The sequence below is a fragment of the Lachnellula hyalina genome, assembly GCF_007821495.1.
Source record: "Lachnellula hyalina strain CBS 185.66 chromosome Unknown contig00004, whole genome shotgun sequence".
In the NCBI taxonomy this organism is placed as follows: domain Eukaryota; kingdom Fungi; phylum Ascomycota; class Leotiomycetes; order Helotiales; family Lachnaceae; genus Lachnellula; species Lachnellula hyalina.
The window spans coordinates 273,074-297,593 of record NW_022157118.1 but is presented as its reverse complement, the minus strand read 5'-3'; the positions used below and the strand labels follow the sequence as shown (position 1 = coordinate 297,593).

The window sequence follows — 24,520 nt, the reverse complement described above, 5'->3', positions numbered from 1 at the left end:
TGGCGTTTGAGGTGTGTATACCTTTTTATTCCTAATATATGTTTTCCGAATAAGGTTCTAATAACAATCCTGTTGCCCAGCTCCTAATGAACAACGATGGAAACATTAGTCGCCTTCAGCACTTTTACCGGGGCTTCATGAGCCACTTAGGCCAACCATATGATGATGATTGGACTTTGGTCATCCGATCAAATCATCTACTCTCGTGCGTCGACTGTCTCCGCCGGGCCGGTAATAACGGTCATCTCGCACATGCATCCACGGCAGATCCGCATCTTTACAAGCAGGACGCCCGTATGCATTCGTATTTCAAATATCAATTCGCCCTTCCCCTTCAATCTTCGCTGTTCACATTCGGCCAACCTTGCCATGCCGGAGATCATCATCTCATTTATACCTTGCTCGGCGATCTATATGACACCCTATCTATTGCTACCCTCTGTCAATCGTCATCTATAAGCCGCTCAATTTACGACCGTCTTATCTCTAGACAAGAAGAATTGCTCCCTCATATCTCATGTCAAGACTACACCAAGAAAAGCCACCCGATCTCCAACTATCGTACTACCATACTTGACATCATCGCACCTTTACGTTTCAGCATTTTCATTCTTATATCATGCCTACTGTTCGGAAACGATCTATACCAGACGCAGAGTCCCGTCAAATTGGCTTCCCAACTCCGCATTCTGCTTAGCTCACCCAACCATACCAGCTGGGAACCATTCCAGGGCGCGCTTGTATGGTGCCTAGCAATTGGATTGAGATTTGCAGATGCACGGCTTGATCGGACGTGGTTCATGATGCAATTCTTGCGAGTAGCGCACCGGTGCGTGTTAAACGCCTGGGACGAAACGTCGAAAAGTCTGGAGGTCATTGTTTACGGTCTGGAGCAGATTGGAAGATTGAGTTTGCAGAGCTCGAATGATGTGTCGGTGTTTTAGCACAAAGAGTTGAGCGTCCTATGAGAAGATTTTCAGCCAAGCATCTACTTCCGGATTCGCTCCTGTGATTTTATAGTTCCAATACAATATTTTCTCACTAAGTCGCACGAGAGCCGTGATAAGATGGCTGCGATTTCGTGAAAATGAGAAGTCGCTTCGAGAACAATTTTTACGGCAAGGACCAGCTCATACTCTGCCAGAAATATTCGATCAGCGCTTGAGCAAAGGTCTGCATTAGGATTTTTGGCTCGCTGTCGCAGTCCTAATAAATAGTAGATGCCCAGAAATTGATCAGGAACACCCTAGCTGGATGATCATGTGCCCCTCCTGCACAATCACAAAATCTTTATCCACATAGCCTTTAGGATAGCACCTCGAAATTCAATACCTTTCACATGATTTTAGAAAGCAATAGAGTCATTCAGCGGTTAATAGGAAGAAAGGTCGTGTCTATTTGTAATTGGTTCGGGGTCATGAAAGCACGTGATCACGTTGGCATAAAGTGGTCCGCGTTCAGGTTGAGGTTGCTTATTAGTCTAGACTTCCAAGGCATCAAGTGCGAATCAGCCTAGATATATACCGTTTCAACCTCACGCTTGCCCTAAAGTTGTCGATCGAATCCTGCAGCATGGCTGAGCCGCTTACTGAGGGATTTGTGATCTGTGCCGCAGGGCTGTGTGAGTCCGCGCTGCGATCATCCCAGGGGACCGGGCCGGGGCACTGCTGCCTACACCAACATATAAACTCCATCCGTTGTTTCTTCTGTAATCTTTCGTATCATCTTGTTCTTTTCATGATTCCGTGAATCTTGGAATAAATCATTCTGTATCTCAAAATTGCCTCTATTTAAAGCGATTCAAAATGGCGGAAAGCACTCCATTCCTTGCCCATAGCGATGATGGCGACGACTATGACAACGAGAGCCATCCCATCAAGACCCAACCAGCAAACGCTCACTTCAAACGCCCTATCAGCCTTCTGACAATTTTGAATTCTTTCCTTTCTATCGGAGTCTTCGGACTTCTCATCGCTACTGTTATACTCGCAAGCACCGGGCCATTCAACAATGTATACAGTGTAAAGGAGGCTCTCCGAGACCTCACCATAGTCGTAAGTACCGTATCATATAGTTTTTTCTCCGCTCATACTAACTAACTTATCTTCCAGTTAGGAGTAAACTTCATCCTCACTACTCCAACCATCTTCTTCCAACTCCCAATCATCCTCAACATCGCTGTCCACATCGCAATGTCTGTCGTCTGTTTCGTCTTCTCGGCACAGCTATTTGGTAGAGGTTGGCCTGACTCCTACGTCTGCCGAGAGTATCATCAAACTCCCAACGGACGATGGGAACCGAAGCCGCCAACATGGGAATGTAAGCAGGCGAGACAGAAGATTCAGATTATGGCTGCAGTTGGTGCTGGGCTCGGTATCTTTATCGGGTGAGTTTCTAAATATTGTCCTAACATTAATTGAGTATTGATAGAGTGGTTGTAGACTTCTGATCTTGACGACTCTTCTGCTCCGACTAGTTGCCGTCGTCAGAAGTCAGTTCTGGCACGGCAAGGCTTTTGCTAGTATCAAGGGATACAAGGGATTGGGATGGAATCCTACAGGCTTTACGGTACAGTTCACTTTGAGTGTCTTGCCAGCCAAAGAGGGGACAAATGCTGCGTGTACTGGGAACACGGTTCACGGTTCAGCTGGCGAGTCTGCTTCCGGTGCTGAGGGGGAACGATTGATTGAAACTTAAATCCGGCTAAGATGGGCTTCGAGTAGGAATGTGGTGTATGCGGCGCAGGTATGCGTAGAAGTATAGAATGACTACCTCTGAGTCAGGCCATGGTTATCGTCATGTTACGGGCGCCAGGGCCCGGCATGAGCGGACGAGGAATTAAATTGAACCGAATGTGGTCCACTCTTTAAGTCTGATCTCAAAGTAGCGAACAAATTATTACAATCCTTGTGTCATTGGACCTTTTGGTCCCCTTCTTGAGTTTGAAAAACATATTTTACCCCTCAAATCAGCAAAGCTTAGAAGTACCTCGGCGAAGTATAAATAGTCTATGATTGACAACTAAAATGTCCATCAAACTTACAAAAATGGAAGCCTTTGGATACATCAGCTTGAGCTTAAGGATTGCAATGCAGGGTTGTCAATCGACTTGACACGGCTTTATACTTTCACTTCACCTACAGTTGTAAGGAGTTACACAACCCATAAATCTTCAAAGAACAATTTGATGTCAGTCCCACCTGAGTCCTTGTGCAGGAACGGACCAATAACTCGATCCCCTTCTTCTATTCCCTGCAACTTTCCGCAATCGCCTTAATCAAGCCTACTGTGACTTGTTTACCCTTCTCAAGCTCCTTCTCCCCCTTCAAATGTGGCACATGCAAAAATAGCGCCTTCATCTCCCCATCCTCCCTCTTCCAAAAGTGTTCCAAGCTCATATAATAAATAAACCCACAAACAAAATTCCCAACATCATCACTTCCCCTAACATCAGCCTTTCCGCCCCCTTTCTTCCACCGACCCACCACATCATCAAAATTAAGAGCCGTTTCAAGTCTCTCGGGACTTTCCCCCCATGTCTTCTTACTTTCTGCTTTAGTGAACACTTTGCGGGCTATGTCGGGGTACTACTGATATCCATCTCTCAGTGCGCTTTTCTCGATCGCGAAATAGTCTCGGTCAACCGCGAGACCAATGTGTAGTACAATGTCGGGGTTGTGTTGTTCGAGGAGTTGTGGGATGGTGGAGAGGATGGAATGGTATGCTGTGTTGAGGGGCTCTGGGTGGGAGATAAGGCGGATGGTGAGGCCTTTGTGAGAGATTTCTGGGGGAAGGAGAGATGTAATCTCGAACGAGGGATTAATTTTGATATCTTGGAACTCCTGCGGGGTATGTTAGTTAGTTTGGGAGGAGATAAATAGGGAGTTGGGAAGTACGCCGAAGCCGGTTACTAGAACTGTAACATCGTAGTCCTCTTGAGCCATTCTGTAGAAATACTAAGCGTGACTGTTTTTGTTAAGAGTTTGGATGTGTTGGATTTAATTTATCTAGCATATATTATCAATTTTTGACAGCGCTGACTCACGCCGAATTCTGCGCTTTGAGCATGCAGTTGCTCGTAAATTTTACGTAGCGTGGCTCACTCACTTTGGATCATGAAGATTTTTGTTCAGGATGATGGCAGAGCGGAAATAAACTTCAGACCTACCAACTTTCGATTAGAGTATATAAAGAGGAAGTGACGATAAGAAATAGTATATTGTTTACTTTTCATGTTTCGAAAGCGGGGTTTTACAGTAAGCGAGGGGGCGAAGAGGGGTTGAAAAGGGGAGGGACAGGAGAGAAGTACCCTATTTGTACATGAGCACTTGGCCATGTCTGAAAACTAATCGAAGTTTTCTATCTAGAATAATATTCTATGGCCTAGTAGTAAGAGCTTTCAATCTTCACTTTCTCTTTCTGGACTATAAATGGGTCACGTGCGTCGCATCGGTAAGAAGCAAGCAGCTGCAATCATCCGATAAGAAGCCGGCTATCAACCTTCCTTATTGAACCTCAACCTTTCTTGGACAATATACCCCGCCCCGAAAGATCGCCAGGTACGAGTACGGTGCATAGTACCTGATAAGCACAACATTACGCCATGTACTCTCAACTAAATAAAGCCTCTCTCCCCCAACGACCTCCTGATGTCTTGACGCGTCGGACGCGAAGTTGACTGGAAGGCAGGAAACCCATCAAGGCCACCGCTATGCTTATTTTGATTATCTTTGCGGCCCTTCAGCTAGGTCTATACACGAATTGTATCGCATCACCGACGGCCTCAATAAGTGCAAATCAGGACGAAAGTGGGGTGGTCAAATCACCTTTAGATGTCTTTGAAGTTCAAGCACCGCTGAGAGCCAGCTATGAGGGCACGAGTTGCGAGCAAGTTGTCCTGCAGTATACATTTGCAGGAAGCTATGGAACTCCATACGTTGGTATGTTGCCAAATGACGGCGATAAGACGAATGTGAGCTGACTGGGGAACAGGAACGTACTCCCCCCAGCAGATTGCGAGTTCACTACCACCATATTCAATCTTTCAGTGACCTCATCTGGAATCAATTACGATCGTCTTGGCCTCATATATTTTGGAGACATCGAAGTATGGCGCACTACAACAGCAATGCCAGTCCGGACAGGTATTTTTGGAACTACCAGAAAGACATGACAATATTCGACACTCTGCTTCGTTCCGAGCAAAAAGTGATCATGTCTTTGGACAATTTGTATGATACTGTATTTACTGGGGCATACAATGTCACAATCACAGCGCTCTACTACAATGACCATCAGATGATTAGCCCAGCAAACTTGATTCTTCCAATTTCAACTCAGTCGTCAGCTCAGAACAAAGCATCCGTCATTTCACTTCCCGATGGAAATGCGACTGTTTCGTTCACTCTACCGAGGAATGCCGAGAGAGCTGTAGTGAGTGTACTTGCTTCGGGAAATGGCGCTGAAGAGTTTTGGTTTCGTAACGTGCCTACTGAGTATACCGACACATTCAACAATTCAGCGCTTCATGCCTACAGTCCGTTCAGGGAAGTGCAGGTTCTGATCGATGGTGATATCGCAGGTGTTGGGTGGCCTTTTCCCATCATCTTTACAGGAGGGATAAGTCCTGGAATTTGGGTGCCAATAGTAGGAGTTCATACATATGATCTTCCAAGCTTTGAGGTGGATATCAGTCCATGGTTAGGAATACTCTGTGATGGAATGCCACATTCGTTTGAATTGGCGGTAGTGGGATATGATTCCAAAACCACCTTTGGGACTGTAGGCTCAAATTGGTGGGTTTCCGGGTCTGTATTTGTCTGGAAAGATGCTGGAGGCAATCAAACTACAGGAACTGTGAGTACAAATTACTTTTCTCAGCGGTCCTGACTTACACGTTACAACCAGGCAATCGAATCCAGCTCTGCAGAACCAAGTTTTCAACTCACTCCCAATATCATTTCTACATCAAACGCAAATACTAGCCTGGAGCTGCACTTATCAGCACAGCGAGTCCTCTCTCATACCAGTACCATCACGACTTCATCAGGCCCGCATACTTTGAGCTGGTCACAATCTCTATCCTACTCCAGCATCAACAGCTATACTGCAAATGGTTCCAACAAGACGATATCAGCTCTCACGACCGGTACTTCGTCTTTTTCACCATCGTCCAAGTACTCTCCCCCAATCAAGAGTACATTATCCTACCCCATCACGTTCCGCACATCATCGACCACACCCGTTGATGCAACGACCGCAAATTCGACCATTGTCGCTTCTCTCGATCGTTCACTTCTCAGCAACTCTGTTCCCATCCTCTCTTATCTCACTGCACCCGCTATATTCGAGATACCACACGTTCTTGCGACGAGGCAAATTGGAAGCTCTGTTTATTACTGGAATGATACTTACTATGAGTTTGCTGGCGCCATTGATCCCGCGATGGGGACCTCTGGTAGTACTGAGCAGTGGTACTCAGCTGTGAGCAAAGTCGGGGTATATGGGAGACATGTGAAGGCTGTTGACGGGTATGAGCCTGTTTTAGTGGTGGATGAGGAATTTCCAACGACGCTCGCCGTTCCAGATACGGAATTGGTTGGAATTGGAAAGTAGGAGCCATGTCGTGCGATGAGAGTGGATCCTGGGCACGCAAATGCGGCTTGAAGGGGTGAAAATTGACATGGTTATAGTGCACTGAGCTTCTGCAATGGTGTAAAAAAGCCCGAACATAACTTTCTATCAGAGATTCCGATTCCCAACATCCTACATATTTGTCATCCATTACGAAAACGAGGTCTCAGGGTATACGTAACTTCATTGCCATCTATTCATTCCCCAAACTCCCATCCTGAAAGGAGATCTACTATTCTCAGCCATTTATCTTTCATCCACCCTTCATCCCCCTAATTCGACATTTCTCCCCTCCACCCCCAACATCTCCTCCTCAGTCAACGTAATGCCAAAAAGCTCCTCAAAAGCCGCAACCCTCTCATCCTCACTCTCACACACCTTCAGAACCCTCGTCTTCCCCCCATCGTTCCTCTTCACCTCTCCATTAACCAGCATAATCTTCCCCACAATCCCCAGATGTCCAAGCTCCCCCTCTCCTTCAATCTCGCAGTCCGGCCCATCGACCCCCCCTTGCGCATTCAGCTCATCTACCTCGCCATTCTCGCCATCTGGCTCACTGTTAACTCGCCCGAGAAGAAAACGTACTATGAGCACTGTTCTTGTCTGGAAATTCAGGGCGCTGGTAGACGTGCTGGTGAAATACGACATTATTTCGAAATCTGGAGCGGAGAATTCTAGTTCCGGGAAGGCGTAGAAGGCGTTCCAGGGTTGGGTGGGGGAGTTGCGGTATTGGTATATCCACTGTAGTTGAAAGACGGAGTAATCAATACCTCAATCTCAACCTCAACCTCAATTCTAATTTCAATGAACTGAATTGTAGATATATAGATATACATAACTTGGAGAGAGGATCGGATTGATATAGGGGTGGGGGGAAGAAGGGAAAAGGAATTCATGTATTTCTTACGTGTAACTGATCCTGTTGGCTGGAATGAGGCAGCGGCTCATGAACAAGGCGGATTTCTTGAGATCCTAGGTTTCGCGTTACGTGGCCTGCGATTAGAGGGAGGGGTTTGGTGGCGCCGTCGCCACCGAAACCAACGTCGCTGTGGTATTTGGAGCCAGAGGGTAAGGCGATGATGTTCACGACATGGACCCTGGGTATTCACCATCAGTTTATAGTGTGTTTCTTGCTTAATTATTATTCGTTCTCAGATCGCCCGTCTACCCGCACGGAGAAGGAATTGAACCAATGAATGAATGATTGGGGTAGATGGGTAAGATGCAGATATGAGAGAGAGACGTACCAACCGGTATACTCACCACCCGGCACTCCCCCCACTCTCGGCCTGATCCTCACGCCAGCCATATAAACAGCAAACCCCAACGCCTTCAATACGTGGTAGAACAAAATGCTATTCTCCATGCAATACCCACCCCTGCCTCTCTTATCGCCCACCGTTTTCCGGAACAGGACTTGGGGATCCAGTGACACGGTGTGGGAGGCGGAGTAATGCAGACTCAGGTTTTCGTAGGGCATGGCGGCGATTTGGTGCACGTGGAGCGCGGTTAGGTAGGCTAGGTTTATGGGGGGATTGGAGTCCTGGCGGTATTTATGGGGGAGGGAGATGTGGGATTCATATTGTTGGATTTGGGTGCGGGTGTAGGCTGATGGTGATGGTGATAGTGATGAGGGTGCCATGTTGGTGGGGATTGATTGAGGCGAGATACTCGATGTAATTGTGCGATTGAACAGGCGAGAAAGCCAATTGAGAAAGTCTTATATACTTGCGAATTGGATGTAGAGGGAGTGAGTGACTGACTCACTTCTGACTCACTTGAGGTTCTTGTGGTGAAGTTTTGATAAGCTATACTCTAAGGTACAGTAGATCGAAGCGGGTGGGTCAGAGCTTAATCAAAGGGGGGGCGCATATGCACATGTTTAACGATCTGTTTACCTTTTGACACATTTGCCAATTAATAAAAAAGACGATTGAGGTACTTGATTTGATAGAGTAGATTAGCCTAAAGTAGTAGCATCTGTTATCTATTTATACCAAGGGGGTAAATGAGTGCGGGGTCGCTTAACCCCGCCAAAATAGGATTCTTTACGAGTAAAGATCACTTCCTAAATCTTATAAAATTAACGATATATGGAATAGCCTCATATAGAAGACAAAAATACATGCTCCTAAATCCTATGAAATAGAGCTTTGAGTTTATGGTAGAATTGTGACTTGCTTGACCGCATAAGGGGTTCGAAGGGCGTCCGACATTCCCGAAAGATTGTACATCAAGTGGGGTATTTCATCTTCCTCTGCAGCTTCACAACTTAACCTCGAGTGTTTGCCAGCATTGTAGGTATACAAGACAAGTAGGATTTTAAGATAGCGCGTATACTTCTTCCTATATAGGTAGGCTAGGTAGGTACAAAAGAAGTCGTACGATCACGTGCTTCCTCACCTTGTGCCTCAGGCTAGAATGATATAAATTTCCATTTGGCCTGCCCTGCGCTGCTCTGCCCCTGCCTGCTCTGCGTGCCTGCTCGGTCTGGATGTATGCGGCACGATAAACGTGGCAAATCATCGATCATATCACGCCCGCCTGCACAATTCTTCTAAATACCATACCTAGGTACAGTACACCTACCTATCTACATACTGTACCTACATCTATACCAACATCCATACTTGGCACTCACCTCCACATCTCCACAATGTCTCCGGTGCTAAGCATTGTCCCCATCCCCATCCACTCCGCAAAACCACGCGCCGTGACCATCACGGGCGGCGCCCGGACTATCAGCGACCTACCTGACGAGATCCTTATCAGTATCCTCTCAATGCTTCCTGCGCAGCGCGATCAATGCGCCATGTGTCTTGTCAGCCGGCGCATGAATATGGTCGCGGACCCGGTCCTGTACAAGAACATCCTCTTCGACCAGCCGCACCACCACCTAACGTTTTCGGAATCGCTGCTTACGAGACCAAGGAGGGGCAGTTTGATTGAGAGTATCCGCGTCGATTATCCTAGTTCCGAACTGTCTGATTTTATGCATGTTCATCATAGCCCCATCTCGAATCGCATTGTCGATCCTTTTTCACGGACTATTTCGACGATGAGTAATTTGGAGCATCTCAAGGTCTCGGTGCCACAGTCGTTGTGTAAGGGGATTGGAGCGTTGTTTGATGGGCCGTTTGATTTGGCATGTTTGAAGTCATGTGAGTAATGCGATGTCTCGCCTCTCTCTGTTCTGGGTGTCTATTTGTGCTGACAAGTTTACAGGTTCTTTGTTCTACCAGTGTGACGATGGCGGGTACTGGGATCTTCAAGACAACATCCAAGTCTTCAGTCACCCGACGCTAGAATCTCTCACCATTCGCAGAGCTAGGCTCGATGAGCGCGGCTTCGATAGTCTTGAGAAGCCTTCTGAAACTGAACTAAAAGTGCTTCATCTCATCGAATGTGACATCAACGACGACGCTCTATCAGACATCTTGCTCCACCCAGAAGCACTGAAAGAAATATCCATCACACAACTGGAGAAACCACATCCACCCCTTGAGGAGAGCCCCGATAACATAGAAGATTATATCCTCGCCCTGCCCCAGCACTCCCTCGAAAGCATCATCATCGACTTCCCATCCCTCCGCGGAAAAAGCGCATTACGGATGCGAGAATTTGAAGCACTTAAAACCCTCGAGCTCCGGGACTATCAGCTATTCGGCGAAGACTCGCCGCGTCTTCATTCGGTCGGATTCCCGCCCAATCTGGAAATGTTGACGTTCTTGAATCGCGTCGGTCAGGATGAAGAAATTGCAGAGCTTTTGGCGTATACGATTGAGAATAAGATGATTATCGCGAGGAGCTTGCAGTATATAGTTGTTGCGAATGAAGAGCATGACCTCCCGGAGGTGATTCAGGAGGCATGTTCGAAGACCGGATTTGAGCTTCAGTTTGGATAAGGGAAGGTGACGATACCGTATAGCGTCATACATCAGGAAACACTTCCACCAACGAACGTATATTATCACGACACTCATCACAAGACCCCCCCACGAAACACTATTATCCCCAAGAAGAAAGGACCAGGTTTTTGGATTTAAATGGACGATATATTGGAACCCTTTGGATGCGACGAACCTGGACTGCAGATTTTCCAAACTCTGGAATATCCACCCGAGATGGTAAATTGAACGGACAGAGTGAGAACTGGAAAGACTGCGAGACTTACTTACCTTGCACTTTCATAAAGAGTTGAAGGAAGACAAGATTTGGATAGATGCAGAGAATTGGAGAAAAAACGAGAATAGAAGAGACTGAATGAAATTGGATACTCCGTAGAACTTCTTAGACAGACAGACAGACCGACAGACATAGAACGAGAATGAGAATAAACACCAGTCCAAATTATCAATAGCAACAAATAGATATAAGAACCCCTCTCAAATTACCCATGCATACTCCAGCGCAAACCAACTTGACTTGACTCCCGTCCCGTCATACCTAAATATAGGATTGATATACCCCTGCCCTCCCCGACAAACCATACTCGACTTTCCGATCTCCGTCTAGGATACATACAACTCGCTAAATATACAGGGAAAGTGCTCCCTCCTGCATGCAGCCCGCTCCTACAAGATCCATCCTATCCGGGGAAATCATATTTAGCGTAGTCCCTAGTCCCCAGGTACTCGTAGATACCTAACCCACCTTAGATAATAATCAATGCTCCGTACAGTGAATTCTGACATTTACGGAGTATAATTTATCCCCGTGTTCCTTTCGCTATATATATATATATATATATGTACGGATCCGGACTAGGGACTGGAAGGAAATACATCCATCGCTTTCCTAATCTAGTTCCACGTCGCGAGCGGGCTTGTGTCACTGACTGATAGCTGAAGAAGGATGGATAGTACTGGGGCGTAGTAGTTCTTAAGGCTCGGGAGCAGGGTTACTTGTTTGGAGTTGCGTGGATGGATGGAGCTTCTTGATATGCTGTAAACGAGAAATCTGGAGCTGTAATTACTTGGGATACTCGGAGGTTGAGTAGGCAGGCTCACGTGCTCTGTGGGGCAACATGTTTGGCATCAACTAGTTCTCTAGAATTGCTGTAATCTATATATACGTGTTTTACACAAGGTACCAGTGCCCACGGCCCGAAACAGAAGATTCTCAAACGGTTTTCACCTCTATTTTCGCTCCGACCATGCAGGATAGGTATTTGAAGAAAGAAAAAAAAATTGCGACAAGTAACAAATGACATGTCTAACGCTAGAGTACGAAGGACAAAAGAACGTCCTAAAATCTCATCCTCAAAGTTGTCCCCGTCTAAGCAGTGGCCGTGCGAACTAAGGTCTTGAAAGATGTTGGAAGCCCAGAAGGAATCTGGAAGCTGCCAGTTGGTGCAGGACCTCCTTGTCCACCAAAACCTGATCCAGTTGGTGCAGGACCTCCTGGTCCACCAAAACCTGATCCAGTAGGCTTCGCAGCACCCTCAGCAAATTGCTCCTTCTTTCCTAATCCAGACGCCTGGGCGGCGCCTAATGGGAAAGCATGAGATGGGTGAGAACCTGAGGGGAAGCCGGTAGGAGATCCGCTGAAACCGGTGGGTTGACCACTGAAGCCTGAGTGAGAGCCAGTGGGTTCGGGTTCTTGACGGGCCTCGACTTTAGAAGGGGCGCCGGTTGGAATGCTGGGTGCGCCGGATCCTGAAGGTTCAGGGCCGCCGGACGGGTGGACATGGCCAGATGCGTGGGCGAATCCGGATGGGAAACCGGATGGGAAACCGCTGAATGAAGCGGGGGGTGAGTCGGATGCCGCAGCGTGACCTGCTAGCTTGGCTGCGAAGCTAGCAAATATGCCGCCGGTAGGCTTAGAGAATGGTGCTCCAGAGGGAGGTGTTCCAGAGGGAGGTGTTCCGGAGCCGGAGGGAGGTGCCCCTGAAGGTATTGAGCCAGTTGGTTCTTGTCGACGGACTACTGCTGGGTCTGTTGGCCCACCAGTTGGCGCTGGGGGAGGAGCGCCGGAGCCGAAGCTGCCAGTGCCGGAGGGGTGTGGAGGTTTAGAGCCAGTTGCAAAAGCATGACCGGCGCCGTGATCAAGACCACGGAAACCGCCGGTACCTGATGGGAAGCCGCTTGGAAAGCCGCTGGGGAGGCCAGATGGTGGAGCGCCAGATGGTGCGCCAGAAGGTGGTGCGCCAGAAGGCTTTGAGTGTTCTGAAAGAGTGGATTGTGCTGAAGCACTGCTGACCAAAGCAGCAATAAAGAATGAAGTAGAATATCTCATGATGAAATCGGCGCTGCCTTGAGACTCTTGAGAGGAAGATGGATAGAAAAGTTGAATGAAGATAAAGAAGACGAGGATGATAGAGAAAAAGTGTGATGCTGAATATGATGTTTACCCAGCAGGAAACGGGTTCTACTTATATGCAGAAACACTTACCGATAATCAGCTCATCCATCGAGCAAATTGCTCAGAAAGTCCAGAAAGTCAAAATCACGATTCTCAAGTTTCATGTTTCTCCACAGAGACGTATACACAAGGCGAAGGATCATTGGAGGATCTGATCGTCCCGCCTTTCCTATAGGGGCCCCATCTCTCTCAATCTATTCTCAACGGTCAACGTTAGCTTGATTAATCATGAAAATACCGCCGTCGAATGGGGGCCCTAGCAAGTGTGGATTGACAAGATGTGATGAAACGAAACATTGCGTGGACAGTGAACAGCCAGGATCGCGGAGATTGGTGGAACTCCCTGGTCTGAGCCCTAAAATGAGTACCGAGTGTGGAGTCCACGATGGCCTCATCCACCCAGTCCATACGATATGAAGCCTAGTTCAGGGCGGATTCTGCGAGTAGGAGGGATGTGAGGCTCTGGGGAGAAGCTTGTTTGTCGCCATGGCGCAGAGTACACGCACACGCCACCTATTTTTAGGGTCAAACCCAGACCCACAATCTGCGTCGTGTACACTGCATTGAAGGAAGCTAAACTACCCAATCAATTCGAGGAAAGAAAACAAAAGTTTGTTTCTATTATAATGATAGGAGAATCATCTTTCCTGATGATTGACTCGCAATCCAAGACATGCTGAGACCTACCCACCGTACCTGACTGGACAATCCCAACTTACGTGGCATGGCGGCTATGCGACCAACCACTCTTCTTCCGACTTCGCGAGCGTCACAGCAATATGTCAAGACAAGCCTCTACCGACCCGATTGCGCTCGAATTTCCTTAGATAGGAACATACCTGGGTAGGTACAAATGATATCAGCTTGTATGAACTCTACCCTTTGAATGCCACGTTCAATAAACACAATGCTGCCGACTGCTAGTATTGCTGCCGGTGCAGCGTCGAACTAGTAATTGCCAGAAGATCTTAATTCAAAGGGACGTTTCGTTCTTATTTTCGAATAGGCAAGTGACATCAGGTTCTTTTTATTTCATTATGAGAAGTATTTATTTACAACCCGAGACTTTTCGCTTTCCTGGAACCTTTAATCTTAGGGGTTCCCGAGCTGGCCCTCTATTCCGGGAACTAAATGCGAATGTTACCCCAAGGTAGTTCCCCAAAGTTGGTTTGAAACGTCAGCTTCTAGATTGACAATCCTACAACAAACTCGCAATATCGATACTTCGGTTTTTATGCTAGGCACATGGCAGCACGTCGATTTTTGGACAAGGAGCTCCCGGCTACTCTTCTACTGCTCTGCCGTCGTCTCGAGAACTCAAAGTTAGTTCTAATTATCGCTGAAGTTCATGAAATATTGACGTGTGTACTATAGGTGCTAAATATGGACTCAAGAAAACTTTCCACACCTATTCCTCCCGAAGACTAGCGCGTCCTTCGTTCGAAAAGACACTCCTTGTCCGCCTTCACGATCGCTACACTCCATACAGTAGAATCTGCTGCTGCAAATTCCATCTCCGAAGCGATTTTATCCTCAATATTCTCTGTAATAGCGAGATAGAATCATCCTGCCCGCAGTCACTCAACAGGCTCTTTGTTTAGTCGGGAAGTTGAACTCACTGACGTTGAATTATCAGCTTATACTTTGACCCCTAGCTTGGAACCTTCTAGGTTACGTCCAACGAGAGAGCTCTACTCGATTTATACATACCAGCCATGTACCGAAACGATCTGTACCACTGCCTAGGGACTTTCTAGACCAGAATGCCTCGCAGTTGATCGCGTGGACATAACTGAAGTTTCTTTCCCCGCGCGAGCTCTTGCTGACTTGAGAGAGCTGAAGCTACCGAACCAAGATGAGGTATTTAATACACTTAGCCAACATGCGACCACCGCTCGATTGTCGACTCTAGACCCCATCCATCTGCACGGCTTAGAAGCTCTCGATACTCCATGCCTAGTAAGTAGCCTTGCTGCTAGTGCAATAGCCGAGGTCGAGACTTCCAGGTGCTCAGACTAAGAGCGAGACTTCGAGAACAAGTTTCCGACGGAAAACACTGCTAGGGTTGCATGTTTATCCACAAAATGTACCCTTGGCTTATAATCAAATGTCTCAAACCTGTTGGAGATATACTAGCTGTCCTCTAGACGATGATCAAACGGTTGGAGTTAAATCCAGAGACGCACTAATTGCAGACGTGGATAATCCTGACTGGAAGCACTGAGCGGAGTGAGACATGCGCGCTATATTCGAAGTTTAAACCCTATTTATTTACGCTAAATCTTTCCGTTCCATTTGAGAAACATAGTCTCTCAAGGTATTAAAATTCATGACTCAAATCTCGCAGTCTACGCAGCTTGGCCCTACGAAGATTAGCAATGTTCCCCCGACTTTAATGAAGAGACATCATGAACCTAGATCTCGAATCCAAGAAAGACATTGCAGATATATAAGTGGTATGATATTTCGAAAGTCACAAATTCACAATTGCTATTTGGGTATTTTTGGCACACGCTTTTCGGGTTTTCCACAAGAGCCGCGTGATTATTATTAGAAAGTCGAATGGGCTTACGAAAATCTACTTTAGTACGAGAGTTCTCATTCTCAGAGGATGACACTTTTGCAGGCTTAGGAACAGCGTAGTGCTAGGATTGTCATTATAGGGGCGGGCGATAGGACAAAAAACAGGGTCCTAAATAAACGGATAATAATTAGGTAATGAATAAGAGCAATAGTTGCTTCTTTGGAAAAGTATATGGAAATTGGGATAGTAATGTTACTGTTAAAGATACAGCTATGTATTATTACATTCATGCCTCAAGGTATACTTACTTGCTCTTGTTCAGACAGCTAATACCTAGCTAAACTCTAGTGTATTGCTAACTTAAAATAGACCCGCACTTGTTCTTTTAGTGAAGCGAGTTTGGAATAGTTATTTTCCTGGAGAAATACAAGTGCATTTATCAAAACTAACTATGATGGCCCTAGAATCTAGTAATTCCTTAGAGAGATACGTGAAAATGTATCTCAAGATGTTTAGAAGACTAGATCTGCTTTATACTCTAAGTTGTTTGATTTATATTCTAATAGTATAGAGAAGGCATTCAGATCACCTACTATTTTTTTCAATCTAGAGATACTTGAAGCTGCAGCGAAAAAGCCAGAATGTCTATAGGAGAATAAAAACTATGATATGTTTTAAAACTAGATATAAAATAGCTATATGTAGAAAGTTTGACAAGATTGCAACTACCCAATTTCGATAGGTAGCGTGATAAGTTCTAATTGACTATTGATTTATCCTATGTAGCTCAAACTATAGAAATTAATCATTTATAGTATAATTTTCAGCTTTATATATAATAGCTTCAGGCAATGTCACTCACTATTATAGCGTTCCAAGGCACAGAGTGTAAATCACGTGTCGCGATGATATCGCAAAGAAACCACCCCCTCGCTTTTTTTACCCAAACAGGAAAAGCCATCAAATTTTTAAACACCAAACAGAAAAAAAGGCCCGCCATTATCCTTATCAGCATAAAGACCGAGACTCCCAATCCAAAACCCCGTTCTGCCCAACTTTGCCAGAAAATCTCAGCAAATTATCAGCATACCAAGTATACACACCTACAATACAACATGGCACCAAGCAGGACATCGCCCCCAAACGACACCTCGGCCGATGGCCCCACCCCCGGAAAGAGTATCTGGACGATCGAAAGCATCCCCGGAAAAGGAAAGGGGGTAATGGCCGCCATCGATATCAAGCCTGGCAAGCTTCTTATAAGCGAAACCCCTTTATTAACAACCGAATGTATCACCTCGATGGAATCCACCGAAAAGGACATAGCGCAGGCACTGCGCGCCCTCCCAAAAGACTCCCAGCGAGCATTTCTGTCGCTGCATAACAACTACCCCGGCAAGAACCCGCTCAGCAACATCATCCGCTCAAATGGCTACCCCCTTGGACCCGGATCTGAGGTCGGGGGCGTCTTTGCAAATATTTCGCGTGTGAACCATAGCTGTCGGCCTAATGCTGTGCATGCGTGGAATCCACTGCTTACCGTGGAAACTGTATATGCAGTCAGGCTGATCAAGGCAGGGGAGGAAATCACATTGAGTTACCATGCTGGCGGCCCTTCCACTACCCGTAAGGAGATTCTGAAAGAGGGGTTCGGGTTCGATTGCACGTGTGAGATTTGCTCTCTTCCTCCAGCAGAATTGAAAGCAAGTGATAGCCGTCTCATCCGTGCTCAAACTCTTGATTCTACTATCGGCGACCCGGAGAGTGTGCGGTACTCTCCTGACAAGGTCTTGAAGAACTGCAAGACGCTGATGGGTATTTATGAAGAGGAAGGAATCAAAGACGATCGATTGACTAGGTTGTATTTTGATGCGTTCCAGGTGGTGAACATGCATGGGGACCAGGCTCGGGCAAGTGTATGGGCTAGGAGGTATTGTGAGGAGAAGAAGAGAAGTGCTGGGCGGGATAGCATCGATTTATTGGAGATGATGCCGTTTGTGAAGAATCCGTCTAAGCATGACAGCTTTGGGTCTACCAACGATTGGAAAACGGGGGTGAAGGATGTACCGAAAGATTTGGACAAGGAAGCTTTCGAGGAGTGGCTGTGGAAGGAGCAAGTTTAAACCGCTGTAGTGATTTTGGGTTTCGTTCTGTGTTGGGAAAGAATGGCGTTGGAAGATCGTTCTTGGATAGTCATAGAGAGTATATCCACTTAGAAAGCATGGCACATAAGTACCCCGAGAATTGTTGAGTGTCACCGTAAAACGCAGTGGCATGACAGAAAGGGACGAGAAGAGGTAGTTATGATTACTTATAACAAGGATCAATGGAAAGAACCGAGACTAAGTGGAATCGAAAGCGTTTTTTGTTTTCACGCTCGAAAAAAAAAGAAAAACTGCAAACCCGCGGCAGCAAAATTCCATTCGTTAAGCATACTCTCATGTTCGTCCCTTCTCGAAGTCCAGATCTCAGATTCCCCGCCCACTTCATACTCTAAACAGGAACCGGCATTCTGGGAACACTATCCATCCCCCTCGGCCCAATATGCTTCCTCTTCAACAACTCTTTCTCACTCACACCCTCCTTCAATTTCCTAATCAATTCGTCTGGATCAAAATCCACGCCAATAGGATTCTCCTCAAACTCCTTACTCGCCATGAACTCCGCGGCTTCTTTGTTCGTTGAAAAACTGTCGACTTGCATCTCAATCTCATTCCCATCCGGATCCTGATAATATAAACTCAACGTCGGTCCATGATTAACACACCACACGGGCTCAATCCCTTTCGCCTTCCTCTGACGATACGCAAGAAGCAGTTCGGCCACGGAATCGAAAGCAAAAGCGACGTGTTCCAGTCCAGCAGTAGCTCTGTCTAGAGGCTTGGCGCCCAAGTCTAAGATGGCAATACGATGGTGTTCTTCATCGTAAGTGAGGAAAGAAATGAATTTGTTTTCGTAAGTGGCTTCTGCACCGAGGAGTGTTTTGTAGAATTCGACCATTTTAGAGAAGTTGCCTGTTCGGAGAACGACGTGTGCAAATTTCGAAGGGCTTTTGACCTGTGCGAAGGGGCCGTCGAAGTTGGGGAGAGTGGTGGCCATCGTTTTTGCTGACCGTTGCGTGTACGAAGTGTATTTGGATGGTGGGTGTGCTTAATTTTTGTGGTGTACTGAAGGGCAAGTACGAAGTAGAATAATTGTGTAGCCACTCAATATTTCGTAAGCATGCCTTACGTACGCTGTTGTACGAATCCTAACCGGATTGGCGTTCAAAGAATTGGCCTGCAGTCATGCATAACGACATGGGCATGATAACAGACCGCTTCCCCAGGTTCGACAGTCTTCTCGCCGGGTTCCGTCCCAAAATGTGTTAGAGCTATTCGCCTAAGGGTACTATATGTACCTACATACCTATAGGCTGAAGCAAGTACCCCTACTTATCTGCTAAATACACGGAGGTAGGTCCGTATATCATCCCGATGTAGATCCGGACTCCGGATTCATCCTGGCATTCGAGTTTCTCTTTGACTTTGGTATCATGAAAGGATGAGCGAGTTGTCGTCCTTGAAGCTGTCAATGTGAGCTGTACTCATAATTCATCACAGAAATGATGAATTAAGTACATGTGGCATTCTTCAAATGATGATCTGGAAATCGAAGGAAATAATCAAATTACCGCTCTTCTTTCTAACTCTTCTTATTCCTAATACTCATAATGCCTTGAACCCCATTTCAACAGACTTATAGATACTACTCGGCCACTCTACTTAGAGTACCCGTCATAATAGGAATAATTCTCCTAAACGTAGTCCCCCTCAAGCCAAATGACTTATGATCTCCCTCACACCAAAGATGAAAAATCAAAACCTTCTGATTTATCTTCCGTCTCTCTGAAGTCGATACTGCAGTAATCGCTATGTTGTGGGTAGAGACGAGGAAACCGCATAGAAGTGGTCTCACTATCCATGCATGGCCTTTAACCAGGGCGTTTTATCCTAAACGAAGATTATCAGAAAGATATACCAAATTCGGAAGTCGAATAACTCACGGCATAGATAAGGTAAAGGCTCCCCTTAGGATCAACGCTTGTATCACCTTCAAAGGTCACTCTTATAGTGAATTCCCCCGTAGCTTCATTCCCATTCTTGAACTTTGCATCCATAGTTGCGATCAAGAGCAAATCACTGAAATCGTTTTTGGAAGTGTAGACTCTCAATAGGGTATGTTTGCGTGACTCCATATGTCCCCAACTATTGACCCTCGCTTGAAGGATCTCTAGGGCGTTCAATAAGTTAAGTGTCACATTTATGAGAATGCTTGATGTGACAAACCTGCTGTGCCAGTCGCCTTTCCTGCCAAACCGTAAACTTCAGCATCCTTGGTGTACAGAGCGGCAACTTGCGCTGGTGATTTCTCGTCCTTGGAATCGAGCAGAGAAAAAAGGGTCTCGACCCACGTCTTCAATGCTTTTGGGGCAGGGGCCTCCGGCCAAATTGTGTTACTAGTCATGATATTTGGATAACTAATTTTTCGCTTTGAGGAAGGATTTTTGTTGAAGAAAATAAGGGGTTCAAACCTCGATATAATCAATGTCCCGATGACTTATGGTTCTGGGGGTAAAGAAACTCGTGGAACCGGACCAACTTCGGACAGCGGTAAATCTCCCCGAAAAAGGCCACTTTTGAAGATGTCCGTCATTATGGCGTCTTCTGCAATGATACAGGACAATGAATATCACAAGTGCCGGTAGTGCATCATTTCGAACGCAGATAAATACAATCCTTCTCCCATGACAGGCTTCCAATGCGAAAACGAAGTTTGTACCAGCGTATTCTCAAAAACTGCCGTTCGTGCCTGACTCACTGTGCTAGCACAAAGCCCACTGTCACATTCTAAGTATTCTCATACCCACTCACTGAATGTGGGACCTAGGCTATAGACTGGCTTAGTGTATAGTGGGTAGTATTTTCATAATGGTCTCCGACAACACTCACCTCATTTGGCTATCTTCACCTCAGTTAATTCTATTCTCACCTACCCCCCTTCGGCTCACTACCCCGCAGCAGCAACCAATTACTTAGCTGGTGATCTGGAACCCCACGCCTTCTAGTATCTTTGGATCATGGGAACGACGTGGACTGTGGTGATAAAGAGGGGTTTTTTGAGCCAGCGCCTTCAATCTCGTTTCTCTTCTTGAGTATCATATAATATCATTTGCTTTGTTCCGCTTCGCACTCGAAGATGATGACAGTTATTCTGGGAGAAGACCGAGAAGGCCAAAAGCAGACGAAAGCAAGTCGAACAAAGAGGTCGGTCGCTTGTAATTACTGTCGCCTGAAAAAGGTGAGGTGTAAGTTCTTTGACGCGTTGCCTCCTCCCGACCCCTGAATTCTATCCCAACGCGCGATATTTACAGTAAGACGATTACGACATGAACACGATCACAGCAACAACGTGTTGGGAAGGAGAATGAGTTTTTATACAGCCATGAATAATATCTGACTGGTACCTTTCTTTACGGATTTAGGCAATGGTGAACAACCTACATGTGCAAATTGTTTGGTACGTTAAACTTGATGCATCATCCCCCTTCCATAGGTTGCCTTGTAATCCTTCAATACTGACCTGACTAAAGGATCGAGGAGAGAAATGTGTCTACCTGGCATTGAAACGACGAGGTCGAAAAGAGAGCCATGGCAGTGGCGAGTTCGTGTTGAATCGGATCGCGCGGATGGAAGCGATGCTTCAGGAGGCGAATGTCGTACCTCCACTTCTACAGAACTTTGGAGAGACTGATCAGCATGTTGCTCCAGTAGAAGGGTTAGAGATGATGGCCAATTCCTCGCAAGATTTGCATAAGCATCATATGCCACTTTCCCCGTACGTATACGTATTTTAGGGGCAGCTCCTCTGACACGGGTTGTGAAACAGTACTCGGCTGATTCTAACATTTGCAGGCCTCATACCGAGCAATCACGTCAGTCCTTACAGTGGTCGCGTACTGATCATACGAACCTAGCAAAACTGTCACAAAGACGGGGTAGCAATATATCTGAGAGAGGAGATGCATATTCGAATTACTCAAATAGTTCCCAGAGCGCTGCGTTAGCAAACATAAACGAGCAGACCTATCAGGATCAAATTGAAAACTCTCTATCGGATGGCGCTCGTACTATTAATGCGAACTCCTCCATCGGTACTAGCAATTCCGTAATCGATCCGGCATTGAACACAGCAGTAGACAGGGGTATCAATAGCATTGCTTCGCCAGAAAACTCGGATTGGGAATATCATGGTCCAGGCTCATTTCTCTCGATTTGTTCTAAACCTGGCATAGAGTGGGTTGGAGAAAAGACTGGATCGTCCGATTTCATCGCTATTTCCAGGACTTTTAGCCGGGATGTTACCCGCCAGCTCAAATTAGACTGTAAGATCAGCCTAGATAGAACGCCAGAGCCAGATCGCGCAACAGCGTGGAGATATACGAAAGCGTATTTCGAGAAGACCCTAGAATCTGCATTCGACATTGTTGTCCGGTCTTCTTTTGAAGCTAGGCTTAATGCTCATTTTGCGAATGACAATGCGTCTGGACAAGATGAAGATGCAGCTTGGTATTCCTTGCGAAATACCGTGTATGCTTTCGGGTGCCGGGCAGAGCTTGGGAGAACCAGCTATTCTTCTACCTTTGCAGAAGCTCAAATAGCTGGATGGAAATACTTTCAAAATGCCATGTCTAGACACATGGAATTGATTTATTGCCGGACTGGTCTAATGGCTGTTCAAGCTTTGGTGACAATGGTAAGTCCAATTCTTACAGGTGTGAGCTGAGATACTTTGCTTCAACTCAATTACCTTTTCGCCTCTTTCGTTTCATACTTAAATTATCATAGGCTCTATATGTGGAAGGTGCCGGCTGTCCTGCTCTAGAATATATGCTTTGCTCTGTCGCCTGGCGTTTAGCTCAATCAAAGGGGCTTCATCGACAAGCGGGAACAGCCTGGGGTATGGGCGCTCAGGAAATACAGCATCGTAATTGGATATTTTGGATCCTATACAGCTACGAGAAACACATCGCACATCGGTCTGGGCGTTCTTCTGTAAGTTTCGTTCTTCTGACTTGGGGCTGTTGTGTTCATACTGACTCTCCAAAGGCCATCGACGACGACGATATAAGCTGCCACATTCCAACAACCGTCCCAACCGGAAGCTCTAACAACGTAGAATTTTGCACCTACGTAATTAAGCACGCCCAACTCTCTTCTCAAATTGGGAAACGCTTCAGCACTGTACAAGCCTACCGCCAATCCCCCGAAAGCATCGCAAAGACAGCCTGTGAACTTGACCAGAAACTCCGCGAATGGCGAGATTTGCTTCCTCCATCTATGCGTCCCGGGACCGCCATCAATTCTTCTGAAATTCCCCCGAATCTTGATACGGTTCATGTCATTTATCTGCATTATGCATTCTTTGGAAGTCTGATAGCCATTCACTCCACTGTCACATATCCATGGAGCGACATGTTTGGAAGAGATGAAAATTTAACCTTTCGGAATCAGGTTGATATCAGCACTCAGATTGTCGCTGATGCTTCTCGAAATATCATACTTGCTGCGAAATACATTAATGATATAAACGCATCGACCCCACTCTGGCTCGTTTTCTACTATCCAGTCCTTGGCCTGATTAACCTTTTTGTCCATGTCGTGAAACACCCTACTGCACCCTCTGCTCCATCAGATATTACGCTGATGGAGGTGGTTGCCGGTCACTTTGCACGACTGGAATTTGCATCATCCGGCGAGCTCACCTTCTCATTTGCCCGGGAGCTCTCCAGGCTAGCCCGTCTAGCCGTTAAAAAAGCGCAACAAAAGTTAGACTCTGAGTCTAGTAAAGATGTAGATATTGTCAACACTGAGAGCAATTATCGCTTCTTTGACCAGCCTCAAAACTTGATGAAGTCCCCCGAAAACGGCATGAGCGGTCGTGATCTTCTTTCGCATTCCTCAAACAACCAGAATGCAGGCTCTTTTGCGTACCTGGACAATATGACTTGGGGTGAATTTGATGTAGAGAACTGGAGTGCGTTACTGCCTTCATTCTCGCCGGATGAGATGATGGATTTGAATGGGATGCCGGGGAATTGCGATATGTCTTTTCTGCCTACATGAGTGTGAAGTAATGTCAATTGCATACTGCCAGGGCTAAGGACGAGGCCCTTGCTACAGGATAAAGTGGGCGAAACGGGCGTCATATGTTGTTCCGTCAAAGCTACCGACTGCGGGGTGGAAATATGGTTATACGCCTGGCGTAACATGCACAAAAAGTTGGAAGTCATAGAACGTTGAATAGCAACTTTCTGAACCTTGGTGTCTAGGTTTCCGCTGAAGCTTACATAGGGTTACGTATGGTATTGAAGGACCTATTTACAGTGTTTATAGGCTTAAGCATGGTTGGTTTCCAGCGCCTTGCATACATATATATAGATATATACATGTAGATATATATATATAGATATAGCTTACTTCTTACGATAGATCAATGAGATCATCGCAGAAAGCAAGATAGAAGAGAAATGGCTCGGGCGGCATAAATGATAGGGAAATGCTCGGCATGTACGCCTGACTTTCCATTTATTGATGGCTGATAGCTCTTCAATGCCGTAGGAGGGGTGCGGGTTCCGTTTCGTGCCCTCAATTGTCAGAAGCTATCTCTTTGCGCAGTTTCTTACCACCAGCCACACGAGCTCAATGGGGCCAATCTGATCTGCGATGAGAATCTCTATCCGCCTGGTTCTGTTCCTATTCGGGTTCTAAGTCCGAGTACGTGTGGAGCATCGAGACGAGAATGCGGGGAGCCGGAATGCGGGGTTATGTACGAGTTAGGCGAGTTTTTAAGGGGTGTGGTGTGGGCTTCCGGCCCGAACGCTTTGGGCGATGAGTGCTGGCTCCATTCACCAACGTCAACGCAAAGCATGCCGGAAGGTTTCCGGCTAATAGTCCTATA

At 46.4% G+C, this 24,520-nt stretch overlaps 8 protein-coding genes across 8 annotated transcripts; 5 read left to right on the top strand and 3 right to left on the bottom strand.

Moving 5' to 3' along the window:
- Window positions 1-3,245: 3,245 nt before the first annotated feature.
- Pgpep1 (Pyroglutamyl-peptidase) lies at window positions 3,246-3,944 on the bottom strand (the record flags this gene model as incomplete). The annotated part of the gene is made up of 3 exons (XM_031145380.1): window positions 3,246-3,546; window positions 3,592-3,842; window positions 3,897-3,944. 3 exons carry the CDS (start codon window positions 3,942-3,944, stop codon window positions 3,246-3,248), a joined length of 600 nt encoding a protein of 199 aa, XP_031009598.1.
- Window positions 3,945-4,711: 767 nt separating this feature from the next.
- LHYA1_G000387 (uncharacterized protein) lies at window positions 4,712-5,173 on the top strand (the record flags this gene model as incomplete). The annotated part of the gene is made up of 2 exons (XM_031145379.1): window positions 4,712-4,940; window positions 5,049-5,173. The coding sequence occupies 2 exons, from the start codon at window positions 4,712-4,714 to the stop codon at window positions 5,171-5,173; spliced, it is 354 nt and encodes a 117-aa protein (XP_031009593.1).
- Window positions 5,174-5,214: 41 nt separating this feature from the next.
- PNAA_0 (Peptide-N4-(N-acetyl-beta-glucosaminyl)asparagine amidase A) lies at window positions 5,215-6,615 on the top strand (the record flags this gene model as incomplete). Its single annotated transcript, XM_031145378.1, has 2 exons — window positions 5,215-5,856; window positions 5,908-6,615. The coding sequence occupies 2 exons, from the start codon at window positions 5,215-5,217 to the stop codon at window positions 6,613-6,615; spliced, it is 1,350 nt and encodes a 449-aa protein (XP_031009594.1).
- A 282-nt stretch (window positions 6,616-6,897) lies between these two features.
- ARYL (Arylamine N-acetyltransferase,liver isozyme) lies at window positions 6,898-8,275 on the bottom strand (the record flags this gene model as incomplete). Its single annotated transcript, XM_031145377.1, has 4 exons — window positions 6,898-7,374; window positions 7,404-7,442; window positions 7,541-7,730; window positions 7,881-8,275. The coding sequence occupies 4 exons, from the start codon at window positions 8,273-8,275 to the stop codon at window positions 6,898-6,900; spliced, it is 1,101 nt and encodes a 366-aa protein (XP_031009595.1).
- Window positions 8,276-9,289: 1,014 nt separating this feature from the next.
- On the top strand, window positions 9,290-10,538 carry LHYA1_G000384 (uncharacterized protein; the record flags this gene model as incomplete). Its single annotated transcript, XM_031145376.1, has 2 exons — window positions 9,290-9,794; window positions 9,859-10,538. The coding sequence occupies 2 exons, from the start codon at window positions 9,290-9,292 to the stop codon at window positions 10,536-10,538; spliced, it is 1,185 nt and encodes a 394-aa protein (XP_031009596.1).
- A 6,097-nt stretch (window positions 10,539-16,635) lies between these two features.
- On the top strand, window positions 16,636-17,643 carry set5_1 (SET domain-containing protein; the record flags this gene model as incomplete). The annotated part of the gene is made up of 1 exon (XM_031145375.1): window positions 16,636-17,643. One exon carries the CDS (start codon window positions 16,636-16,638, stop codon window positions 17,641-17,643), a length of 1,008 nt encoding a protein of 335 aa, XP_031009589.1.
- A 370-nt stretch (window positions 17,644-18,013) lies between these two features.
- Window positions 18,014-18,619, bottom strand: bphC2 (Biphenyl-2,3-diol 1,2-dioxygenase; the record flags this gene model as incomplete). The annotated part of the gene is made up of 1 exon (XM_031145374.1): window positions 18,014-18,619. One exon carries the CDS (start codon window positions 18,617-18,619, stop codon window positions 18,014-18,016), a length of 606 nt encoding a protein of 201 aa, XP_031009590.1.
- Window positions 18,620-20,758: 2,139 nt separating this feature from the next.
- On the top strand, window positions 20,759-23,685 carry LHYA1_G000381 (putative transcriptional regulatory protein; the record flags this gene model as incomplete). The annotated part of the gene is made up of 5 exons (XM_031145373.1): window positions 20,759-20,860; window positions 21,153-21,397; window positions 21,475-22,315; window positions 22,408-22,614; window positions 22,669-23,685. 5 exons carry the CDS (start codon window positions 20,759-20,761, stop codon window positions 23,683-23,685), a joined length of 2,412 nt encoding a protein of 803 aa, XP_031009591.1.
- Window positions 23,686-24,520: the final 835 nt, after the last annotated feature.